General features: G+C 45.1%; 1 protein-coding gene across 1 annotated transcript in view; it reads right to left on the reverse strand.

Annotated features, from left to right (window-relative positions):
• Positions 1-2,497: 2,497 nt before the first annotated feature.
• Positions 2,498-19,963, reverse strand: part of CST6 (cystatin E/M) — a 29,580-nt gene continuing 12,114 nt past the window's right edge. The window contains exons 3-4 of the mRNA XM_075283393.1: positions 3,229-3,336; positions 2,498-2,624 (exon numbers count right to left, since the gene is read on the reverse strand). Coding sequence (XP_075139494.1) covers positions 2,541-2,624; positions 3,229-3,336 — 192 coding nt within the window. The 3' untranslated portion in view covers positions 2,498-2,540. The remainder of the gene's footprint in view (positions 2,625-3,228; positions 3,337-19,963) is intronic.

Here is a 19,963-nt window from a genome sequence, read left to right on the forward strand (position 1 = left end):
ATGAATCTGTATAGCATAGAATTGAAAGTTTTCATGAATATATAGATCCAGTACTGTTACGTATAAGACGCAAGTGTAGGGAAGGAGATGATTGGTCTAAATCTGTCATGTGGTCTATTCTAGGTGGGCCAATAGAACTTTGCAAAAATGTATGAATGAACATGATAGTAATTGGTGATTGGTTTAAAATAGTCACGTGATCGGGTTTTTATTGTTCAACACCGTTCATTCATTCCTAGAACTACAAACATAGTGTTGTGAAAGGATTTTAATTAAGTTCAGAATATTTACGGGGTCAGAGGTCAAGAGTTGGAATTAGATAAACAGGTTAAAAGGAAATAAAGTTCAGAGGATATCCGATTTACAAATAAAAATAGAAGTCGGCTTTAGGGAAATGGATTGGTAAAAACTTTATTGAAAAGGTAGTAGGTATATTCACAAATGAATTAATTATTCACACACGAGGCTAGGAGTTCCCAACAAAGTATGAAAGACTGACAGGATAGAAGTGAAGACAGGCTATGACTAACAGAGCACCCTGAAACGCGTCAGCCGGATGGGTTTTTAATCACCTTTTGCGTGTTTTTCACCCTCATGTTTTGTATTTTGTATACCCAGTTTTAAGATGCCAAATTAAAAGTTAAATTTTAAGGGCTTCTACAGGAGTGGCTATTCACTAGAATGTCTCGTAAATTACGTCCCCCTACGATAGGTAATAAGAGGTCTGGAATCAATAAAGGGACTAATATCCACATCTGTTCCCAGAATGGACCATGCAGAATGCAGAATTTGTTTCATTTCTGTTGCTGCCGCATCATAAGTTGTTATGATGCGGATAGTGTCATTCCCACTTATTTTAGGTCTTAGATTAAGGAGTTGTGTACGTTCTGTAGACATAGCATGATGATATGCCTTACGTAGGATAGCATTAGGATAGCCTCTCCTATCAAATCTCCCTTTCAAATCCTCAGCCATTACTTGGAAATCCGATAGATAAGAACAATTCCTACGCATCCTCAGATATTGTCCCTTGGGAATGCCTGCCTTAAGGGGTGGAGGATGCCAACTATTCCACAATAGGAGTGAGTTTGTGGTGTTGGATTTTCGGTGGACACACGTACGTAATTGTCCTGATGGATCAATCGATATGGTCAAATCCAAGAAGGTAATTTTTTCTTTCTGGATATCTGATGTTAGATACAACCCAATCTCGTTTATATTTAGAACCCAGACAAATTCCTCGAAATTCTCTCTGGGCCCGTCCCACAAAATCAACACATCATCGATGAAGCGGACCCAGAGGAGTACATATTTAGTCCAATGTTCATGTTGCTCAGTAAAGACCCTCATCTCCTCCCACCAGCCCAGGAAGAGATTTGCATACAATGGGGCACAGGGGTTCCCCATCACAACTCCCCTGAGCTGGTGGAAGGTCCTCCCATTGAAGAGGAAGGTATTGCTCTTCAGGACGAAGGTAAACAACTCCAAAATGAAGGCATTATGTTCCTCCAAAAAACTCCCCCTGATGGATAGGAAGGCCCCGACAGCTCCACACCCCTATTGATGGGGGATGGAGCTGTACAGCGCCTCCACATCAAGACTAGCCAAGAACACATCTGGTGACACCTGGATGCCCTCCAATCTACGGAGAACATCCATGGTGTCCCTCAAGTAGGATCGAAGGCTGAGGACAAAATGTAGCCTGCACTGGATGAGATGGAAACATAAAATCAAATTCTGCTTTGCTAATTGGTAAAAACTGTATTGAAAAGGTAGTAGGTATATTCACAAATGAATTAATTATTCACACACGAGGCTAGGCGTTCCCAACAATGTATAAAAGACTGATAGGATAGAAGTTAAGACAGGCTATGACTAACGGGTAGAGCACCCTGAAACGCGTCAGCCGGATGGGTTTTTAATCACCTTTTGCGTGTTTTTCACCCTCACTTTTTTGCATGTATTTTGTATACCCGGTTTTAAGATGCCAAATTAAAAGTTAAATTTTAAGGGCTTCTATAGGAGTGTGGACCTATTCATTATATTTTTCATTGGAGTTCTACTACACAAGTTCAGAGGAGATTGGCCGACCACCCTGGATGCCCGGACAGACCTGCATGGTAAGCTACAGTCTTTTCTTCTTCATTTGATGTCATGAGTGCCCTGTAAATACGTCCACCGATACTGTGTACTGGACTGATGATATCGTTGGACCTGTTTTATAGTATTCCTCTCTGTAGTGTTGCGGCTCTTTGACGCTGTAGCAGTAATGGTTCTGCAGCACCGTTTTATGGGAGAAAAGGTGAGGAAACTAATTTTTTCATGTTTTCTTATAGTTCTTCTTTGCTCTTTGTTATTAAGATATACTCAAATATAAAAAATATTATATTATATAAAAAAAAAGCCCAAAATTATGACAAATATGATTGTATAATAAAACCATCAAATGCATTTGGAAGACTGGTTTACTGAAATTTTTTGACTTAACAGGAATACAGACAATGAGATTTCAGTTTAGCTACTTGATGGATGATAGCAGGTCACTTGAGTTCACATGAGACGGCCAAAATGTATGGTATGAACTTTGGAGGCTCTTCCTTTATAAAGTAGTGACATCTCTGCGCCTATGCAGTAGAAAACACAGACATGAAGGAAAAGAATATTCCCAGAATACATTGCAAATTGCAAAAATTTTTATGACAGCTATGAAATTTTTTTTAAGAACAGTTACATTTAAATGCAATTAGATATCATATTTCAGCTGATGCACGGATGGCTTGAGAAAGCGCTAACGCGCGAAACGGCTATTCCCTGATCTTCCATTCCAGTCGCTATCGTCTTTCACCCATGTTTTTAAATATGTCAGATAAAGGACTTTTCTTTTAATACATTCAGCCTTGGTGAGTGCCCCCCATCTATTCTTTTTTTCAACTTTATTATATGAACTGTGTTTTTCTGGGGTGTGTGCACCACCGGGCATAAGGCTAAGCCAATACTGGCCATGTATCCAGCTATATGTGCCATTATGATACATGCTGTAGAAGACACATGACTTTTTAAAGTAATCCACTTCTGCTCAAGCCCCCAGCAGGGTTCATGCAGAATTGTAGAAGGGTTAACAATGGGGGCTCACCTAGGGACCTAACCCCCAACCAATGTAAGCAGTGTAGTGTTGCATTAAAAACATAGCAAGTTATCATCATACTGAAGAAATGAAAAAAATTGTACCTGCATGTCATCAAAGCCAGGGGTCTTGCAGGTCCGTAAATCCTCTTCTTTGAGGCATCCTGTTGGCTCTATAACAACTGACAACTGGTAATCAATCCCATTAGTGACCTTAAATTAAATAAATAAATAAATACATAAACCTTAGATGGTGACAATTTAATGATCAACAACTCTGGTTACAATTTGCTTTCAGCCATAGTCCAGCCAATGGTTCCAAATATATGACTTTTTATTGTAAATATAGTTTATATTAAATTTAGAAGAATTGTGATATGGTTTGTATCAAACTGTTACTTTTATAATTTAACATATATGTCATAATGATCACAATCGTCATACAGTGTTTTGCCTTCCTGGCATTTGAGTTTGACAAATTACTAGGAGGGACTGGTGATGGTCAAGCTGTGATGGTGCATGAATGACACAGCTATAGGTAGGTGGAAGGTCCTTAAAGAGGACCTTTCATCAGACCGGGCACATGCAGTTTTATATACTGCTGGAAAGCTGACAGTGCGCTGAATTCAGCGCACTGTCGGCTTTCCCGATCTGTGCCCGGTATAAAGCGCTATCGGTCCCGGTACCGTAGCACTTTAGTGTCAGAAGGGCGTTTCTGACCATTAGCCAGGAACGTCCTTCTGCCTTGCGGCGCCTATCGCGCTGTACTGTGGAGCGGGGAGGAACGCCCCCTCCCTCTGCTTACACAGCTCATCCATAGACGAGTATTATCAGGAGGGGAGGGGGCGTTCCTCCCCGCTCCACAGTACAGCGCAATAGGCGCCGCGAGGCAGAAGGACGTTCCTGGCTAATGGTCAGAAATGCCCTTCTGACACTAAAGTGCTACGGTACCGGGACCGATAGCGCTTTACACTGGGCACAGATCGGGAAAGCCGATAGTGCGCTGAATTCAGTGCACTGTCGGCTTTCCAGCAGTATATAACACTGCATGTGCCCAATCTGATGAAAGGTCCTCTTTAAATATGATTTCAGAGACTTGGGACGCAAACTTAAGACATGGGTGTAACATCCGTCCGATTGCGGCGCAGGAGATGTGTTCGGTTGTGATTCTTTCCGTTTGGTTCTCCTTGCTCTGTCTGAACACTGCCCTATTCTTTCACCTTGGTAATTGATTTTCCACCACACCCATCTCCTTCACCTTCAGTTTGCTCTGATCCTCTAGAGGTTAATTTGGCCTTGCCCTGTGATTGACAGCTGCCTTCCTGTCAACTCCATGGGCGGGTTCTTCCTCCCTATTTAACCTTGGTTCCTATTCACACCAGCGCTTGCTATTGCCGTGCGCATACCTGCTCTTACTGTCGCTGTTTTTGATTACTCTATTATACTTGACCTTTGGCTTTCCTCACTGACTTCTCTTCTTGGACTCCGATTTGGTACTGCATTGCCCGACTGTTACTGACCCTTGGCTAAGTTGACTTCCCATTGTTGTTGTTCGTCTTGTCTGCGTTTTGTGTGTCACATACTCAGGGAGGGACTGTCTTCGTGGTTGCCGCCTATTACGTAGGATAGGGCCTGGCAATAGGAAGGGAGAGTGGGGGGCATAAGCCTAGGGCTCACTGTCTCTTGTGTCCCCGTTCCAGGGTTCCCTAACAATGGGCCTTGAAGGTGATATTTTCAGAAATACTACCTGTACGTGAGTCACACAGGAGAGGCAGCAGGAGATTAGGGAGGTAAACAAGTGGTTTAAGAGCTATTGTAGGAAGTAGGCGTTTGGATTAATGGAGAACTGAGCCAACTTTGCTGTGGGCTACAGGTTCTATGGTAGAGATGGGCTTCACCTTATGGGGAGGGTACAACTGTGCTGGGGGAGAGGGTAATAACAGTTATATGTATGTAATATATTGTAGACAGGGAATAAGAGCTAAGTAATGTACTTAGGAGTGGGGCGTAGGTGGAATGAGAACAGTCAATAGACAATGGAAGAGTAGGGATAAGGATAAATAACATAACCACATAAAATTCATATATACTGAGTCTCACTAACAAGATGGAGGAACTAGATGTGATAATGTTGGAAGAGGAATATAGTGGGGGTAGGTGAGACATGGCAGGACTCTAGCTATAACTGGCGAGTGACTATATTGGGGTACAATTTGTTTAGAAACAAATGTACAAACAGATAAAAGTGAGGTGTTTGCTTGTACGTAAAATCCTGTCTTAAGACAGTCCTACGTGAGTACATATAAGAGGTGAATATGTGGAGTCTATATGGGTAGATATCAGGGGAGGATAAAGAATAAAAATACTGTTAGGCTGCATGCACACGGAGTTACGCCGGGCTTGTAAAAATAGCGCGAACACAAAGTAAATACATTTTCAACAACATCCTAAATAGGACCCAAAAACTTATGAAAATAAATAAAAATAATAGAAAACCAATATGGCTAACTAAAACGGTAAGAGGTGATTAAAAAAACCTTTTAACCACATGAGGACCGCCGTACGTAAATTTACGGCCTCATGTGCTGGTACCTAAAGACCGGACTATTGCCGAAATACGTCCGGCCTTTAGGTACCTTTCTGGCGGGGGGAGGGGTGCGGGGGGGACAGGGGTTAGGTGTTACTAACACCTAACCCCTTCCTCCATAACGTCCAGTCGGAACTGAGTCCGACTGGAAGTTTTAACCCTTTCGATCGCGCCGTGAAACATCACGGCGCGATCGAAAGGCATCCGCCGACAATTAAATCAGATCGGCACCCCCCGCGGCGAGATCGGAGGGTGCCGATAGCAGTAAAAGGTAGTCTGGGGTCTGGCCAGTGACCCCAGACTGCCCGAAGCCCCCACATACCTGGTGATCCTGCCAGGACCTTCTGATGTCAGGCTGTGCGTCTACACAGCCTGACATCCTGCTACGGAATGCCATGTGGGACACCTGCATGCTGTGTCTCACATGGCATTCTATATCAGCAAAGTATTGCTGATTGAAGTGTCCTAAATGGACACATGAAAAAGTAAAAAAAAATGTAAAAAAAATAAAATGAAGTGTATGAAAAAAATTAATAAAGTTATAAAGCCCAAAAATCCCTTTTTCTCAATAGAAAATGAATTATATAAAAAAAGAACTCAAAAGTAATAAAAACAATGCATATTTGGTATTGTCGCGTCCGTAACAATCTGTACAATAAAACTGAAATAATATTTAATGTACACGGCGAACGCCGGAAAAAAAAAAACGGAAAAAACTCGCCGGAAGTAATGATTTTTCGCCATCTCACCATACAAAATATGCTATAAAAAGTGATCAAAAAGTCATATGCATCCGACAACAGTACCAATAAAAAGCGCAGGTTGTCCCGCAAAAAATAAGCCCTCAACCAACTCTGTCAACCGAAAAATAAAAATGTTACGCCTCTTAGAAGATGCGATGCAAAAAACATTGATTTATGTCCCCAAATGTGTTTTTCCTCTGCAGAACTAGTAACACATAAAAAAATACTATAAATGAGGTATCGCCGTAACCGTACCGACCCGCAGAATAAAGGGAACATGTTACTTATACTGTACGCTGCATGGCGCAAAATTAAAAAAGTAAAACTCAATGCCAGGATTGATTTTTTTTTTTTAAATCCAGCAAAAAAGGGTTAATAAAATGTATTCAATAAGATGTAGACACCCAAAAATGGTGTCATTACGAAATGCATCTCATCCCGCAAAGAATAAGCCCTTATATGGCCACGTCACCAGAAACATAAAGAAAATATAGCATCTCACAATGTGAAGACAAAAACCCTCAAAAATCGCCAAATTATTAGAACACAACTGGGTGCGTCATGTAGGGAATATATAAGCTGTGTGAGCGGATATCAGGGGACACCCCAGATTTACAGCTTATGAGGGAACAGACACCAGAAGTGACCCCTAAAGTGACCCCCAGAGTGACTCCCCCAATCATAGGAGCTACGGGGACATAGTAGGGAATTTGGTGTTTGCAATGTCCTCCGCACAGCTTATATATTCCCTCTTCGCCATCCGCTGTGCAGTCACGTCCGGGATACTAATACTCACTACACCCCCTGATAAATTCTTTGAGGGGTGCAGTTTTCAAAATGGGGTCACTCCTGGTACCCCATGGAATCCACTTTTCTGGTACCTTACAGGCTCTACAAACATGACATGGCGTCCAGATACCAAACATCTGAATCTGTGCTCCAAAAGCCGCATAGCGCTCCTTCCCTTCTGCACCCTGCTGTACGTCCAAACTGCAGTTTATGACACATGTATGACACATGTATGACACTGGTGTACCCCCGTATAACGGACATAATGTCATATGTGGGTATAAACTGATACTAGGGCACAGCCGGACACAGAAGGGAAGAAGGGTCATTTGGTTTTTGGAGCACAGACGGTTTGGTTTTTGGATGCCATGACACTTTTGAAGAGCTGAAACGCCAGTAATTTGGAATCCCCTGATAAATTACCTTATTTTGGAAACTACACCCCTGAAGGATTTATCCAGGGGTACAGACAGCATTTTTAACCCCCAAGTGTTGCTATAACTTTATATATATAACTATAACTGTAGTGGATTGTGAGAGGTGAAAATGACCATTTTTCCAGGAATACGTCCTTTCAGTGCGTAATATGTTGTGCCCACCTTGTATCAGAGATGAATGCTCTAAAAGCTGTTGTGCCTGGGATACCCGTTTAACAGTTTTTGGAGTGTCTCTGCTGACATAAGTCGGGCACAACATGTTGCACACTGAAATGGCAAATCTGTAAAATTTTCATTTTTAACTTCTCTATCAGTTGCGATTTCATTTCTGGAAACTAAATAAATGCAACACTCAAGGGTTAAAAATTCTCGCTACACCACTTGATAAATCCCATCAGTGGGGTAGTGTCCAAAATAGGGTGACATGTCTGCGGATTCCACTTTATTGGCAATTCAGGGGCTTTGCAAAAGTGGCATGGTGTGCTCCAAAAACCAATATAGCGCTCCTTTCCTTCTGTCCCCGGCTGTGCCCAAACAGCCATTTCTACCCACATATGGCATTAAGTACGTTATCCGGGGTACACCAGTGTCATACATGTGGGCATACACTGCTATTTGGGTACCCAGCAGGGTGCAGATGTGAAGGAGCAATATGTGCTTTTGGAGTGAAGATTTAGATTCTTCGTTTTTGGACACCACGTCACATTTGCAGAGACCCTAAAATTGCCCCTACAAAATGGGGTCACTTCTTGGTGAATTCCAGTTTACTGGAACCTCCAGGGCTCTGCAAAAACATCATGGCGCCCAGAGGGTCCCTCTAAATCTGTACCCCAAAAGCTAAAACGCACAGTGGTCCTTCCCTTCTGAGCCCTGCTGTGTGCCCAAGCAGCAGTTTACACCCACATATATAATTTTTTGACCCCCGGGATGGCCCACTTAATAGTTTTAGGAGTGCAGGTATCTGACAACACAAAGTGGGTGCAACGTATTGGGCACCGAAATGGCATATTTTTAAAAATTTCAATTTTCATTTTGTACATTAATTTTTGGGAAGCATTTTAGGCTCAAAATGATAATACCCCTTGATACATTCCTTGACAGGTGTAGTTTCTAAAATGGGGTCACTTTTGAGGGGTTTCCATTGTATTGATACTTTAGGGGCTCTGCAAATGCGACATGGCACCTCAAAACTATTCCAGCAATATATGCCCTCCAAAATCCAAATAGCGCTCTTTCCATTCTGAGCCCCAGCATGTACCCATACAGCAGATTTTGGCCACATATGGGGTATTGCCGTGTTCAGAAGAAATTGTGTAACAAACTGTGGGGGGCTTTTAATTCTTAAACTATTTGCAAAATTAAAACTATGGCGCTAAATGGACGATTTATTGGGAAAAAAAGTAATTTTTCATTTTCACGTCCCAATGTTAATAAAATCTGTGAAACACCTGTGAGGCCAAAATACTCACTCTACCCCTAGACAAATTCTATGAGGGGTGTAGTTTCCAAAATGGGGTCACTTATAGGGGGTTTCCACTGTATTGGTACTTTAGGGGCTCTGCAAATGCGACATGGGACCTGAAAAATATTCCAGCAAAATCTGCCCTCCAAAAGCCAAATAGCCCTCTTTCCATTCTGAGCCCCGCCATGTTCCCATACAGCAGATTATGACCACATATGGGGCATTTCTGTGTTCAGCAGAATTTGTGTAACGAACTTTAGGGAGCTTTTTCTCCTTTATCCTCTTGTGAAAATTAAAAATTTGGGGCTAAATTGACAGTTTGTTGGAAAAAAAGTAATTTTTCATTTTCATGGCCCAATGTTAATAAAATCTGTGAAACAGCTGTAGGGTCAAAATGCTCACTCTACCCTTTAATATGTTCTGTGGGGGGTATAGTTTCCCAAATGGGGTCACTTTTAGGGGGTTTCCACTGTATTGGTACTCTAGGGGCTCTGCTAATGCGACATGGCACCTAAAATTATTCCAGCAAAATCTGCCATCCAAAAGCCAAATAGCGCTCCTTCCATTCTGAGCCCCGCCATGTTCCCATACAGCAGATTATAGCCACATATGGGGTATTGCCGTGTTCAGGAGAAATTGTTTAACAAACTGTGGGGGGCTTTTACTCCTTTATCCCCTTGTGAAAATGAAAACTTTGGAGATAAAGTGACATTTTAGTAATTTTTCATTTACACATCCCAATGTTAGTAAAATCTGTGAAACAACTGTAGGGTCTAAATGCTGACTATACCTCTTGATGAATTCTGTGAGGGGTGTGGATTCTAAAATGGGGTCACTTTTGGGGGGTTTCCATTGTTTTGGTACTCTAGGGTCTCTGCAAATAAGGCATGGCGCTGAAAATTATTCCAGCAAAATCTGCTGTTCAAACACCCAGTGTCGCTCCTTCCCTTCCATGCACTGCTGTGTGCCCAAAAATCAGTTTACACCCACATGTGGGGTATTTCTGTGCACGGGAGAAATTGCACAATAAACTGTCAGATGCATTTTCTCCTTCAACCCTTTGTGAATGTGTTAATTTTGGGTCTAAATGAATGTATTAGTGAAAAAAAATGAAATGTCTAAATTTCACTGCCATATTATTTTTATTCTTATGAAATGCTTAAAGGGTTAACAAACATCCCAAATGCTGTTTTGAATAATTTGAGGGGTGCAGTTTTGAAAATGGGGTAATTTATGGGGGTTTCTATTATACAGGCCTTTATAATTACTTTCAGAACTGAAGTGGTCCCTAAAAAATTGGTTTGGAGAATTTTCTTGTAAATCTGGAAAATTGCTGTTACACTTGTAAGCCTTGTGACGTCCAAAATAAATTAAAAGACAATCAAAATATGATGCCAATATAAAGCAGAGATATGGGAGATAATATTTATTCATGTATTTGGATGGTATGACTATCTGCCTGAAAAGCAGATAATTTCACATTTTGAAAATTGCAATTTTTTTCAAATTTCCATCAAATTTCCTAGTTTTTTTATAAATAAATGCAAAAATATTGATTAGTGTTTACCACTAACATGAAGTATAATGTGTTACAAGAAAACAATCTCAAATTCATTTGTGTAAGTTAAAGCGTCTCAAAGTTATTGCCATTTAAAGTGACACATGTCAGTTTTGAAAAAAGAGGCCTGGTCTTTAACATACTTTTGGGCCTGGTCCTTAACCGGTTAAAGTGCTAGAGCAGGAAGGTAGTGGCGCAGAATTAAAAAAAAAAGAGAAAAAAATTGTGTAAAAGACAAATAAAGGAAGAAAAGATTGAGGCAGAGAGAAGAATTGCCAAGGAATGTAAAAATAATCTAAAATTGTTCTAATCTTATATCACCCAATCAGCATGGGTTTATGAGGAATCGGTTCTGTTAGTCAAATCTGATCATCTTCTATGAAGAGGTCAATTCTAGACTGGACATGGGTGATCCGGTGGATGTGGTGTATCTGGACTTTGCAAAGGCTTTGGACACTGGGGGAAAACAAATGTATTTGAGTTTACAACTGACTCCATGATAGAAACAGAGGGTCCTTGTTAATGGTAAATACTCAGATTAAGTTTTAGTCACCAGTGGAGTGCTACAGGGGTCAGTATTGGGTTCTCTCCTGTTTATTATGCTTATTAATGACCTAGTAGAGGGTTTACAGATCAGGGTTTTCATATTTGCAGATGGGGTACAAATATTGATGATCTGTGCTAAAGATAGATCACTAATATCAGATCTGTGGAGGTCTGACATCAGGGAGCCCTATTCACAGTCATTCTCAGTTGATACATGGAGAATAGAGCAGTTAAGCAGACAGCTGTGTTCTCCTTGTAGTGTCAGAATGGAGTCACAGCATTTTAGGCCTCATTTAAATGAATGAGGGTTGATCTGCAGTACCTGGTGTGGCCACTGCACCGAGCTATCTGCTTTCTGCTACGTTCTCTGTGTATCAGCAGCTGAGAATAGCTGATTGGTAGGAGTGTGGGGTGTTGGATCCTCACCGATCTGATATTCATGACCTATCAATATTTTTAGAATAAAAAAAACACTTTGTTTTTTTTTTACTTTTGTAATTATTTCTTAATAACATGATGTTTGGCCCTGTGCAGGATTTAGGTAAGTAGTGGTGTATTTTTAATTTCAAAACCTCCCTGGCTGAACCTGTCACATGAGCAAGAGGAGTTTAGCAGATTGATATATCATTTTTCTATGCTAAGTAGTCAAGGAGGGGGTTCTATCAGTAATTCATAACTATCTCTGCATGTACAGTCAGTGATGGGAGGATGGCAGTCACTTATAAGACTGCTATCTTGACTTCACAACATTACAAAAAGAGATGTCATCTCAATAGATAGACGGCTTATGCTAGGTTCATTCCTGCATAAAATATAAAAAATAGAGATGAGTGAACACTAAAATGTTCGAGGTTCGAAATTCGATTCGAACAGCCGCTCAATGTTCGTGTGTTCGAACGGGTTTCGAACCCCATTATAGTCTATGGGGAACAGATACTCGTTAAGGGGGAAACCCAAATCCGTGTCTGGAGGGTCACCAAGTCCACTATGACACCCCTGGAAATGATGCCAACACCTCTGGAATGACACTGGGACAGCAGGGGAAGCATGTCTGGGGGCATCTAACACACCAAAGACCCTCTATTACCCCAACATCACAGCCTAACAACTACACACTTTACACACTCAATACCACCTCTCTGACAGTAGGAAAACACCTTGAAACATGTGTATTTGGCACTTGCAGTGAGGAGAGCTTGTCACCAGCAGTGAATTTGGCCCTTGTAGTAAGTTGAGGTTGGCACCAACATTTGTTTTGAAAATCAGGGTGGATTGAGCCTCTAACCAGCAGAGTTTGGGCAAATTCATGGTGGAGGGAGCCTCTAAACACCCCAGTTTGGGCAAATTCATGGTGGAGGGAGCCTCTAAAAACCCCAGTTTGGACCAATTCATGGTGGAGGGAGCCTCTAACCAGCCCAGTTTGGGCAAATTCATGGTGGAGGGAGCCTCTAACCAGCCCAGTTTGGGCAAATTCATGGTGGAGGGAGCCTCTAAAAACCCCAGTTTGGACCAATTCATGGTGGAGGGAGCCTCTAACCAGCCCAGTTTGGGCAAATTCATGGTGGAGGGAGCCTCTAAAAAACCCAGTTTGGACCAATTCATGGTGGAGGGAGCCTCTAACCAGCCCAGTTTGGGCAAATTCATGGTGGAGGGAGCCTCTAACCAGCCCAGTTTGGACCAATTAATGGTGGAGGGAGCCTCTAACCAGCCCAGTTTGGACCAATTCATGGTGGAGGGAGCCTCTAACCAGCCCAGTTTGGACCAATTCATGGTGGAGGGAGCCTCTAAACAGCCCAGTTTGGGCAAATTCATGGTGGAGGGAGCCTCTAAAAAACCCAGTTTGGACCAATTCATGGTGGAGGGAGCCTCTAACCAGCCCAGTTTGGACCAATTAATGGTGGAGGGAGCCTCTAACCAGCCCAGTTTGGACCAATTCATGGTGGAGGGAGCCTCTAAACAGCCAAGTTTTGGGAAATTCATGGTGGAGGGAGCCTCTAACCAGCCCAGTTTGGACCAATTCATGGTGGAGGGAGCCTCTAACCAGCCCAGTTTGGACCAATTCATGGTGGAGGGAGCCTCTAAAAAACCCAGTTTGGACCAATTCATGGTGGAGGGAGCCTCTAAACAGCCCAGTTTGGGCAAATTCATGGTGGAGGGAGCCTCTAACCAGCCCAGTTTGGACCAATTAATGGTGGAGGGAGCCTCTAAACAGCCCAGTTTGGGCAAATTCATGGTGGAGGGAGCCTCTAACCAGCCCAGTTTGGACCAATTAATGGTGGAGGGAGCCTCTAACCAGCCCAGTTTGGACCAATTCATGGTGGAGGGAGCCTCTAAACAGCCCAGTTTGGGCAAATTCATGGTGGAGGGAGCCTCTAAAAAACCCAGTTTGGACCAATTCATGGTGGAGGGAGCCTCTAACCAGCCCAGTTTGGACCAATTAATGGTGGAGGGAGCCTCTAACCAGCCCAGTTTGGACCAATTCATGGTGGAGGGAGCCTCTAACCAGCCCAGTTTGGACCAATTCATGGTGGAGGGAGCCTCTAAACAGCCCAGTTTGGGCAAATTCATGGTGGAGGGAGCCTCTAAAAAACCCAGTTTGGACCAATTCATGGTGGAGGGAGCCTCTAACCAGCCCAGTTTGGACCAATTAATGGTGGAGGGAGCCTCTAACCAGCCCAGTTTGGACCAATTCATGGTGGAGGGAGCCTCTAAACAGCCAAGTTTTGGGAAATTCATGGTGGAGGGAGCCTCTAACCAGCCCAGTTTGGACCAATTCATGGTGGAGGGAGCCTCTAAACAGCCAAGTTTTGGGAAATTCATGGTGGAGGGAGCCTCTAACCAGCCCAGTTTGGACCAATTCATGGTGGAGGGAGCCTCTAAAAAACCCAGTTTGGACCAATTCATGGTGGAGGGAGCCTCTAAAAAACCCAGTTTGGACCAATTCATGGTGGAGGGAGCCTCTAAACAGCCCAGTTTGGGCAAATTCATGGTGGAGGAAGCCTCTAACCAGCCCAGTTTGGACCAATTAATGGTGGAGGGAGCCTCTAAACAGCCCAGTTTGGGCAAATTCATGGTGGAGGGAGCCTCTAACCAGCCCAGTTTGGACCAATTCATGGTGGAGGGAGCCTCTAACCAGCCCAGTTTGGGCAAATTCATGGTGGAGGGAGCCTCTAAAAAACCCAGCTTGGACCAATTCATGGTGGAGGGAGCCTCTAACCAGCCCAGTTTGGGCAAATTCATGGTGGAGGGAGCCTCTAAAAAACCCAGTTTGGACCAATTCATGGTGGAGGGAGCCTCTAAACAGCCCAGTTTGGGCAAATTCATGGTGGAGGGAGCCTCTAACCAGCCCAGTTTGGACCAATTAATGGTGGAGGGAGCCTCTAAACAGCCCAGTTTGGACCAATTAATGGTGGAGGGAGCCTCTAACCAGCCCAGTTTGGACCAATTAATGGTGGAGGGAGCCTCTAACCAGCCCAGTTTGGACCAATTAATGGTGGAGGGAGCCTCTAACCACCCCAGTTTGGACCAATTAATGGTGGAGGGAGCCTCTAACCAGCCCAGTTTGGACCAATTCATGGTGGAGGGAGCCTCTAAAAAACCCAGTTTGGACCAATTCATGGTGGAGGGAGCCTCTAACCAGCCCAGTTTGGGCAAATTCATGGTGGAGGGAGCCTCTAAAAAACCCAGTTTGGACCAATTCATGGTGGAGGGAGCCTCTAAACAGCCCAGTTTGGGCAAATTCATGGTGGAGGGAGCCTCTAACCAGCCCAGTTTGGACCAATTAATGGTGGAGGGAGCCTCTAAACAGCCCAGTTTGGACCAATTAATGGTGGAGGGAGCCTCTAACCAGCCCAGTTTGGACCAATTAATTGTGGAGGGAGCCTCTAACCAGCCCAGTTTGGACCAATTAATGGTGGAGGGAGCCTCTAACCACCCCAGTTTGGACCAATTAATGGTGGAGGGAGCCTCTAACCAGCCCAGTTTGGACCAATTCATGGTGGAGGGAGCCTCTAAAAAACCCAGTTTGGACCAATTCATGGTGGAGGGAGCCTCTAAACAGCCCAGTTTGGGCAAATTCATGGTGGAGGGAGCCTCTAAACAGCCCAGTTTGGGCAAATTCATGGTGGAGGGAGCCTCTAACCAGCCCAGTTTGGACCAATTAATGGTGGAGGGAGCCTCTAACCAGCCCAGTTTGGACCAATTCATGGTGGAGGGAGCCTCTAAACAGCCAAGTTTGGACCAATTCATGGTGGAGGGAGCCTCTAAAAAACCCAGTTTGGACCAATTCATGGTGAAGGGAGCCTCTAACCAGCCCAGTTTGGACCAATTAATGGTGGAGGGAGCCTCTAACCAGCCCAGTTTGGACCAATTAATGGTGGAGGGAGCCTCTAACCAGCCCAGTTTGGACCAATTCATGGTGGAGGGAGCCTCTAAACAGCCCAGTTTGGGCAAATTCATGGTGGAGGGAGCCTCTAACCAGCCCAGTTTGGACCAATTCATGGTGGAGGGAGCCTCTAAAAAACCCAGTTTGGACCAATTCATGGTGGAGGGAGCCTCTAAACAGCCCAGTTTGGGCAAATTCATGGTGGAGGGAGCCTCTAAACAGCCCAGTTTGGGCAAATTCATGGTGGAGGGAGCCTCTAACCAGCAGAGTTGGTGGAAATCAGGGTGGAGGGAGCCTCTAACCAGCAGAGTTGGGGGAAATCAGGGTGGAGGGAGCCTAGTATTAGCAGAATTGTGCAACGCTTATGGTGGATGAGTATGAGGATGCGGAGGAATTGGAGAGGTTGAGTACAGACATGGAGTTTCATGTTGGGGTGCTTTACACAGGTGGGCACAAAAATGACGGCTCTACCCAGTGGTAGTTCATTTTTATCAAAGTGAGCCGGTCGGCACTCTCAGCTGACAGACGGGTGCGCTTGTCAGTGATGATGCCACCGGCTGCACTGAACACCCTCTCAGATAGGACGCTGGCGGCAGGACAGGACAGCACCTCCAAGGCATATAGGGCAAGTTCAAGCCACAGGTCCAACTTCGACACCCAATACGTGTAGGGCGCAGAGGGGTCGGAGAGGACAGGGCTGTGGTCGGAAAGGTATTCCCGCAACATGCGCCTATACTTCTCACGCCTGGTGACACTAGGACCCTCCGTGGCGGCACTTTGGCGAGGGGGTGCCATCAAGGTGTCCCAGACCTTAGACAGTGTGCCCCTCGTTTGTGTGGACCGGTGAGAACTTGGTTGCCTACTGGAGGAACTGCCCTCCCTGCCGCCAACGTCACATGCTGGAAACATCTCCATCATATTCTGCACCAATTGCCTGTGGCAAGCATTGATGCGATTGGCCCTCCCCTCTACCGGAATAAAAGACGAGATGTTGTTTTTATACCGGGGGTCAAGGATAGCAAAGATCCAGTACTGGTTGTCCTCCATGATTTTGACAATACGCTTGTCGGTTGTAAAGCACCCCAACATGAACTCAGCCATGTCTGCCACAGTGTTAGTTGGCATGACTCCTCTGGCCCCACCGGAAAGTTCAATCTCCATTTCCTCCTCATCCTCCATGTCTACCCATCCGCGCTGCAACAATGGGACGATTCGAAGTTGCCCGGAAGCCTCCTGTATCACCATCACATCATCGGACAACTCTTCTTCCTCCTCCTCCTCCTCCTCCTCCTCCATTAAACGCAGTGAAGCGGACAGATGTGTGGACCTACTCTCCAGCTGTGACGGATCGGATGCTATCCCTAACTCCTCTGTGTGATCTGAGTTATCCCTGATGTCAATCAGGGATTCTCTCAGAACACACAAGAGCGGGATTGTAAGGCTCACCATCGCATCCTCAGAGCTCACCCTCCTTGTGGACTCCTCAAAGACCCGTAGGATGTCACAAAGGTCTCTCATCCATGGCCACTCATGGATGTGAAACTGAGGCAGCTGACTTTGTGGCACCCTAGGGTTTTGTAGCTGGTATTCCATCAAAGGTCTCTGCTGCTCAACCACTCTATTCAACATCTGAAACGTTGAGTTCCAGCGTGTGGGGACGTCGCACAAAAGCCGGTGTTGTGGCACATGCAGGCGTTGCTGGAGAGATTTTAAGCTAGCAGCGGCTACTGTCGACTTGCGAAAGTGGGCGCACATGCGCCGCACTTTCACCAGTAGCTCTGGAACATTGGGGTAGCTCTTTAGGAAACGTTGCACCACTAGGTTGAAGACGTGGGCCAGGCATGGAACATGTTGGAGTCCGGCAAGCTCCAGAGCTGCTACCAGGTTCCGGCCGTTATCACAAACGACCATGCCTGGGCCCAGGTGCAGCGGCTCAAACCATATTGCCGTCTCATCGAGGAGGGCATCCCTCACCTCGGAGGCAGTGTGCTGTCTGTCCCCCAAGCTGATCAGCTTCAGCACAGCCTGCTGACGTCTACCAACGCCAGTGCTGCAACGTTTCCAACTCGTAGCTGGGGTCAATCTAACAGCGGAGGAGGAGGCGGTGGCGGAGGAGGAGGCGGTGGCGGAGGAGGAGGCGGTAGAGGAGGAGGAGGAGGGGGGTGTTCTTCTCGTGTCCCTGCCAGGAATGTTAGGCGGGGAGACGAGGTACACCGGGCCAGTTTGGGAAGCAGTCCCAGCCTCAACTACATTCACCCAGTGTGCCGTCAGTGAAATGTAGCGTCCCTGTCCGCATGCACTTGTCCACGCGTCGGTGGTCAAGTGGACCTTTGTGCAAAGCGCGGAACTAAGGGCCCGCCTGATGTTGAGTGACACGTGCTGGTGCAAGGCGGGGACGGCACACCGGGAGAAGTAGTGACGGCTAGGGACGGCATAGCGAGGTGCCGCAGTTGCCATCAGGTCCAGGAAGGCGGGAGTTTCAACAAGCCGGAACGCCAACATCTCCTGGGCCAGCAGTTTAGCGATGTTGGCGTTCAAGGCTTGCGCGTGTGGGTGGTTAGCAGTGTATTTCTGCCGCCGCTCCAATGTCTGAGAGATGGTGGGTTGTTGTAAAGAAACGCCTGATGGTGCCTTTGATGGTGCAGGAGAAGGAGATAAGACAGGACCAGGGGAGGATGAGGTAGAAGTCAACAAAGTGGCGGAGGCAGATGAAGTGGTGTCCTGGCTCGTCCTCTGGAGTGCATCGCCAGCACAGTCAGCAGTGGCAGTGGCAGAGGCAGAGGCAGTGGCAGAGGCAGTGGCAGTGGCGTGAACGGCAGGCGGCCTTTGTCCTGCCGTTGCTGCCTGCCACTGATTCCAGTGCTTGGATTCCAAATGACGGCGCATTGAAGTGGTGGACAGGTTGCTCTTCTCAGAGCCCCTAATCAATTTCGAGAGGCAAATTGTGCAGACAACACTATATCTGTCCTCGGCGCATTCCTTGAAAAAACTCCACACCTTCGAGAAGCAGTAGCGGGGCAAGCAACCCTGGCACTGTGGAGTGGCGCAATGCTTGCTGCCCCACAGGAGTAGGCACGGGACGCCCTGTGGCTTCACTGCTACCTTGCTCCCCAGAACCATTCCCCCGACCTCGCCCACGGCCTCGTCCACGTCCCTTTCCGGGAGCCTTGCGCATTTTGAATTCCTAGTTAGAAATTGGCACTGTATACCAGTAGTAAAAATTGTGGGTGCACGTAACCCCAATATATTCTTTGAATTCCCAGTCAGAAACTGGCACTATATGGCAGTAGCAAGAAATGAGGGTATTTGTATTCCCAATATACTCTTTGAATTCCCAGTCAGACAATGGCACTGTATACCAGTAGTAAAAATTGTGGGTGCACGTAACCCCAATATATTCTTTGAATTCCCAGTCAGAAACTGGCACTATATGGCAGTAGCAAGAAATGAGGGTATTTGTATTCCCAATATACTCTTTGAATTCCCAGTCAGACAATGGCACTGTATACCAGTAGTAAAAATTGTGGGTGCACGTAACCCCAATATATTCTTTGAATTACCAGTCAGAAACTGGCACTATATGGCAGTAGCAAGAAATGAGGGTATTTATAACCCCAATATATTCTTTGAATTCCCAGTCAGACAATGGCACTGTATACCAGTAGTAAAAATTGTGGGTGCACGTAACCCCAATATATTCTTTGAATTACCAGTCAGACACTGGCACTATATGGCAGTAGCAAGAAATGAGGGTATTTGTATTCCCAATATACTCTTTGAATTCCCAGTCAGACAATGGCACTGTATACCAGTAGTAAAAATTGTGGGTGCACGTAACCCCAATATATTCTTTGAATTCCCAGTCAGACAATGGCACTGTATACCAGTAGTAAAAATTGTGGGTGCACGTAACCCCAATATATTCTTTGAATTCCCAGTCAGAAACTGGCACTATATGGCAGTAGCAAGAAATGAGGGTATTTGTATTCCCAATATACTCTTTGAATTCCCAGTCAGACAATGGCACTGTATACCAGTAGTAAAAATTGTGGGTGCACGTAACCCCAATATATTCTTTGAATTACCAGTCAGAAACTGGCACTATATGGCAGTAGCAAGAAATGAGGGTATTTATAACCCCAATATATTCTTTGAATTCCCAGTCAGACAATGGCACTGTATACCAGTAGTAAAAATTGTGGGTGCACGTAACCCCAATATATTCTTTGAATTACCAGTCAGACACTGGCACTATATGGCAGTAGCAAGAAATGAGGGTATTTGTATTCCCAATATACTCTTTGAATTCCCAGTCAGACAATGGCACTGTATAC

This window comes from Leptodactylus fuscus, chromosome 7 (assembly GCF_031893055.1).
Source record: "Leptodactylus fuscus isolate aLepFus1 chromosome 7, aLepFus1.hap2, whole genome shotgun sequence".
In the NCBI taxonomy this organism is placed as follows: domain Eukaryota; kingdom Metazoa; phylum Chordata; class Amphibia; order Anura; family Leptodactylidae; genus Leptodactylus; species Leptodactylus fuscus.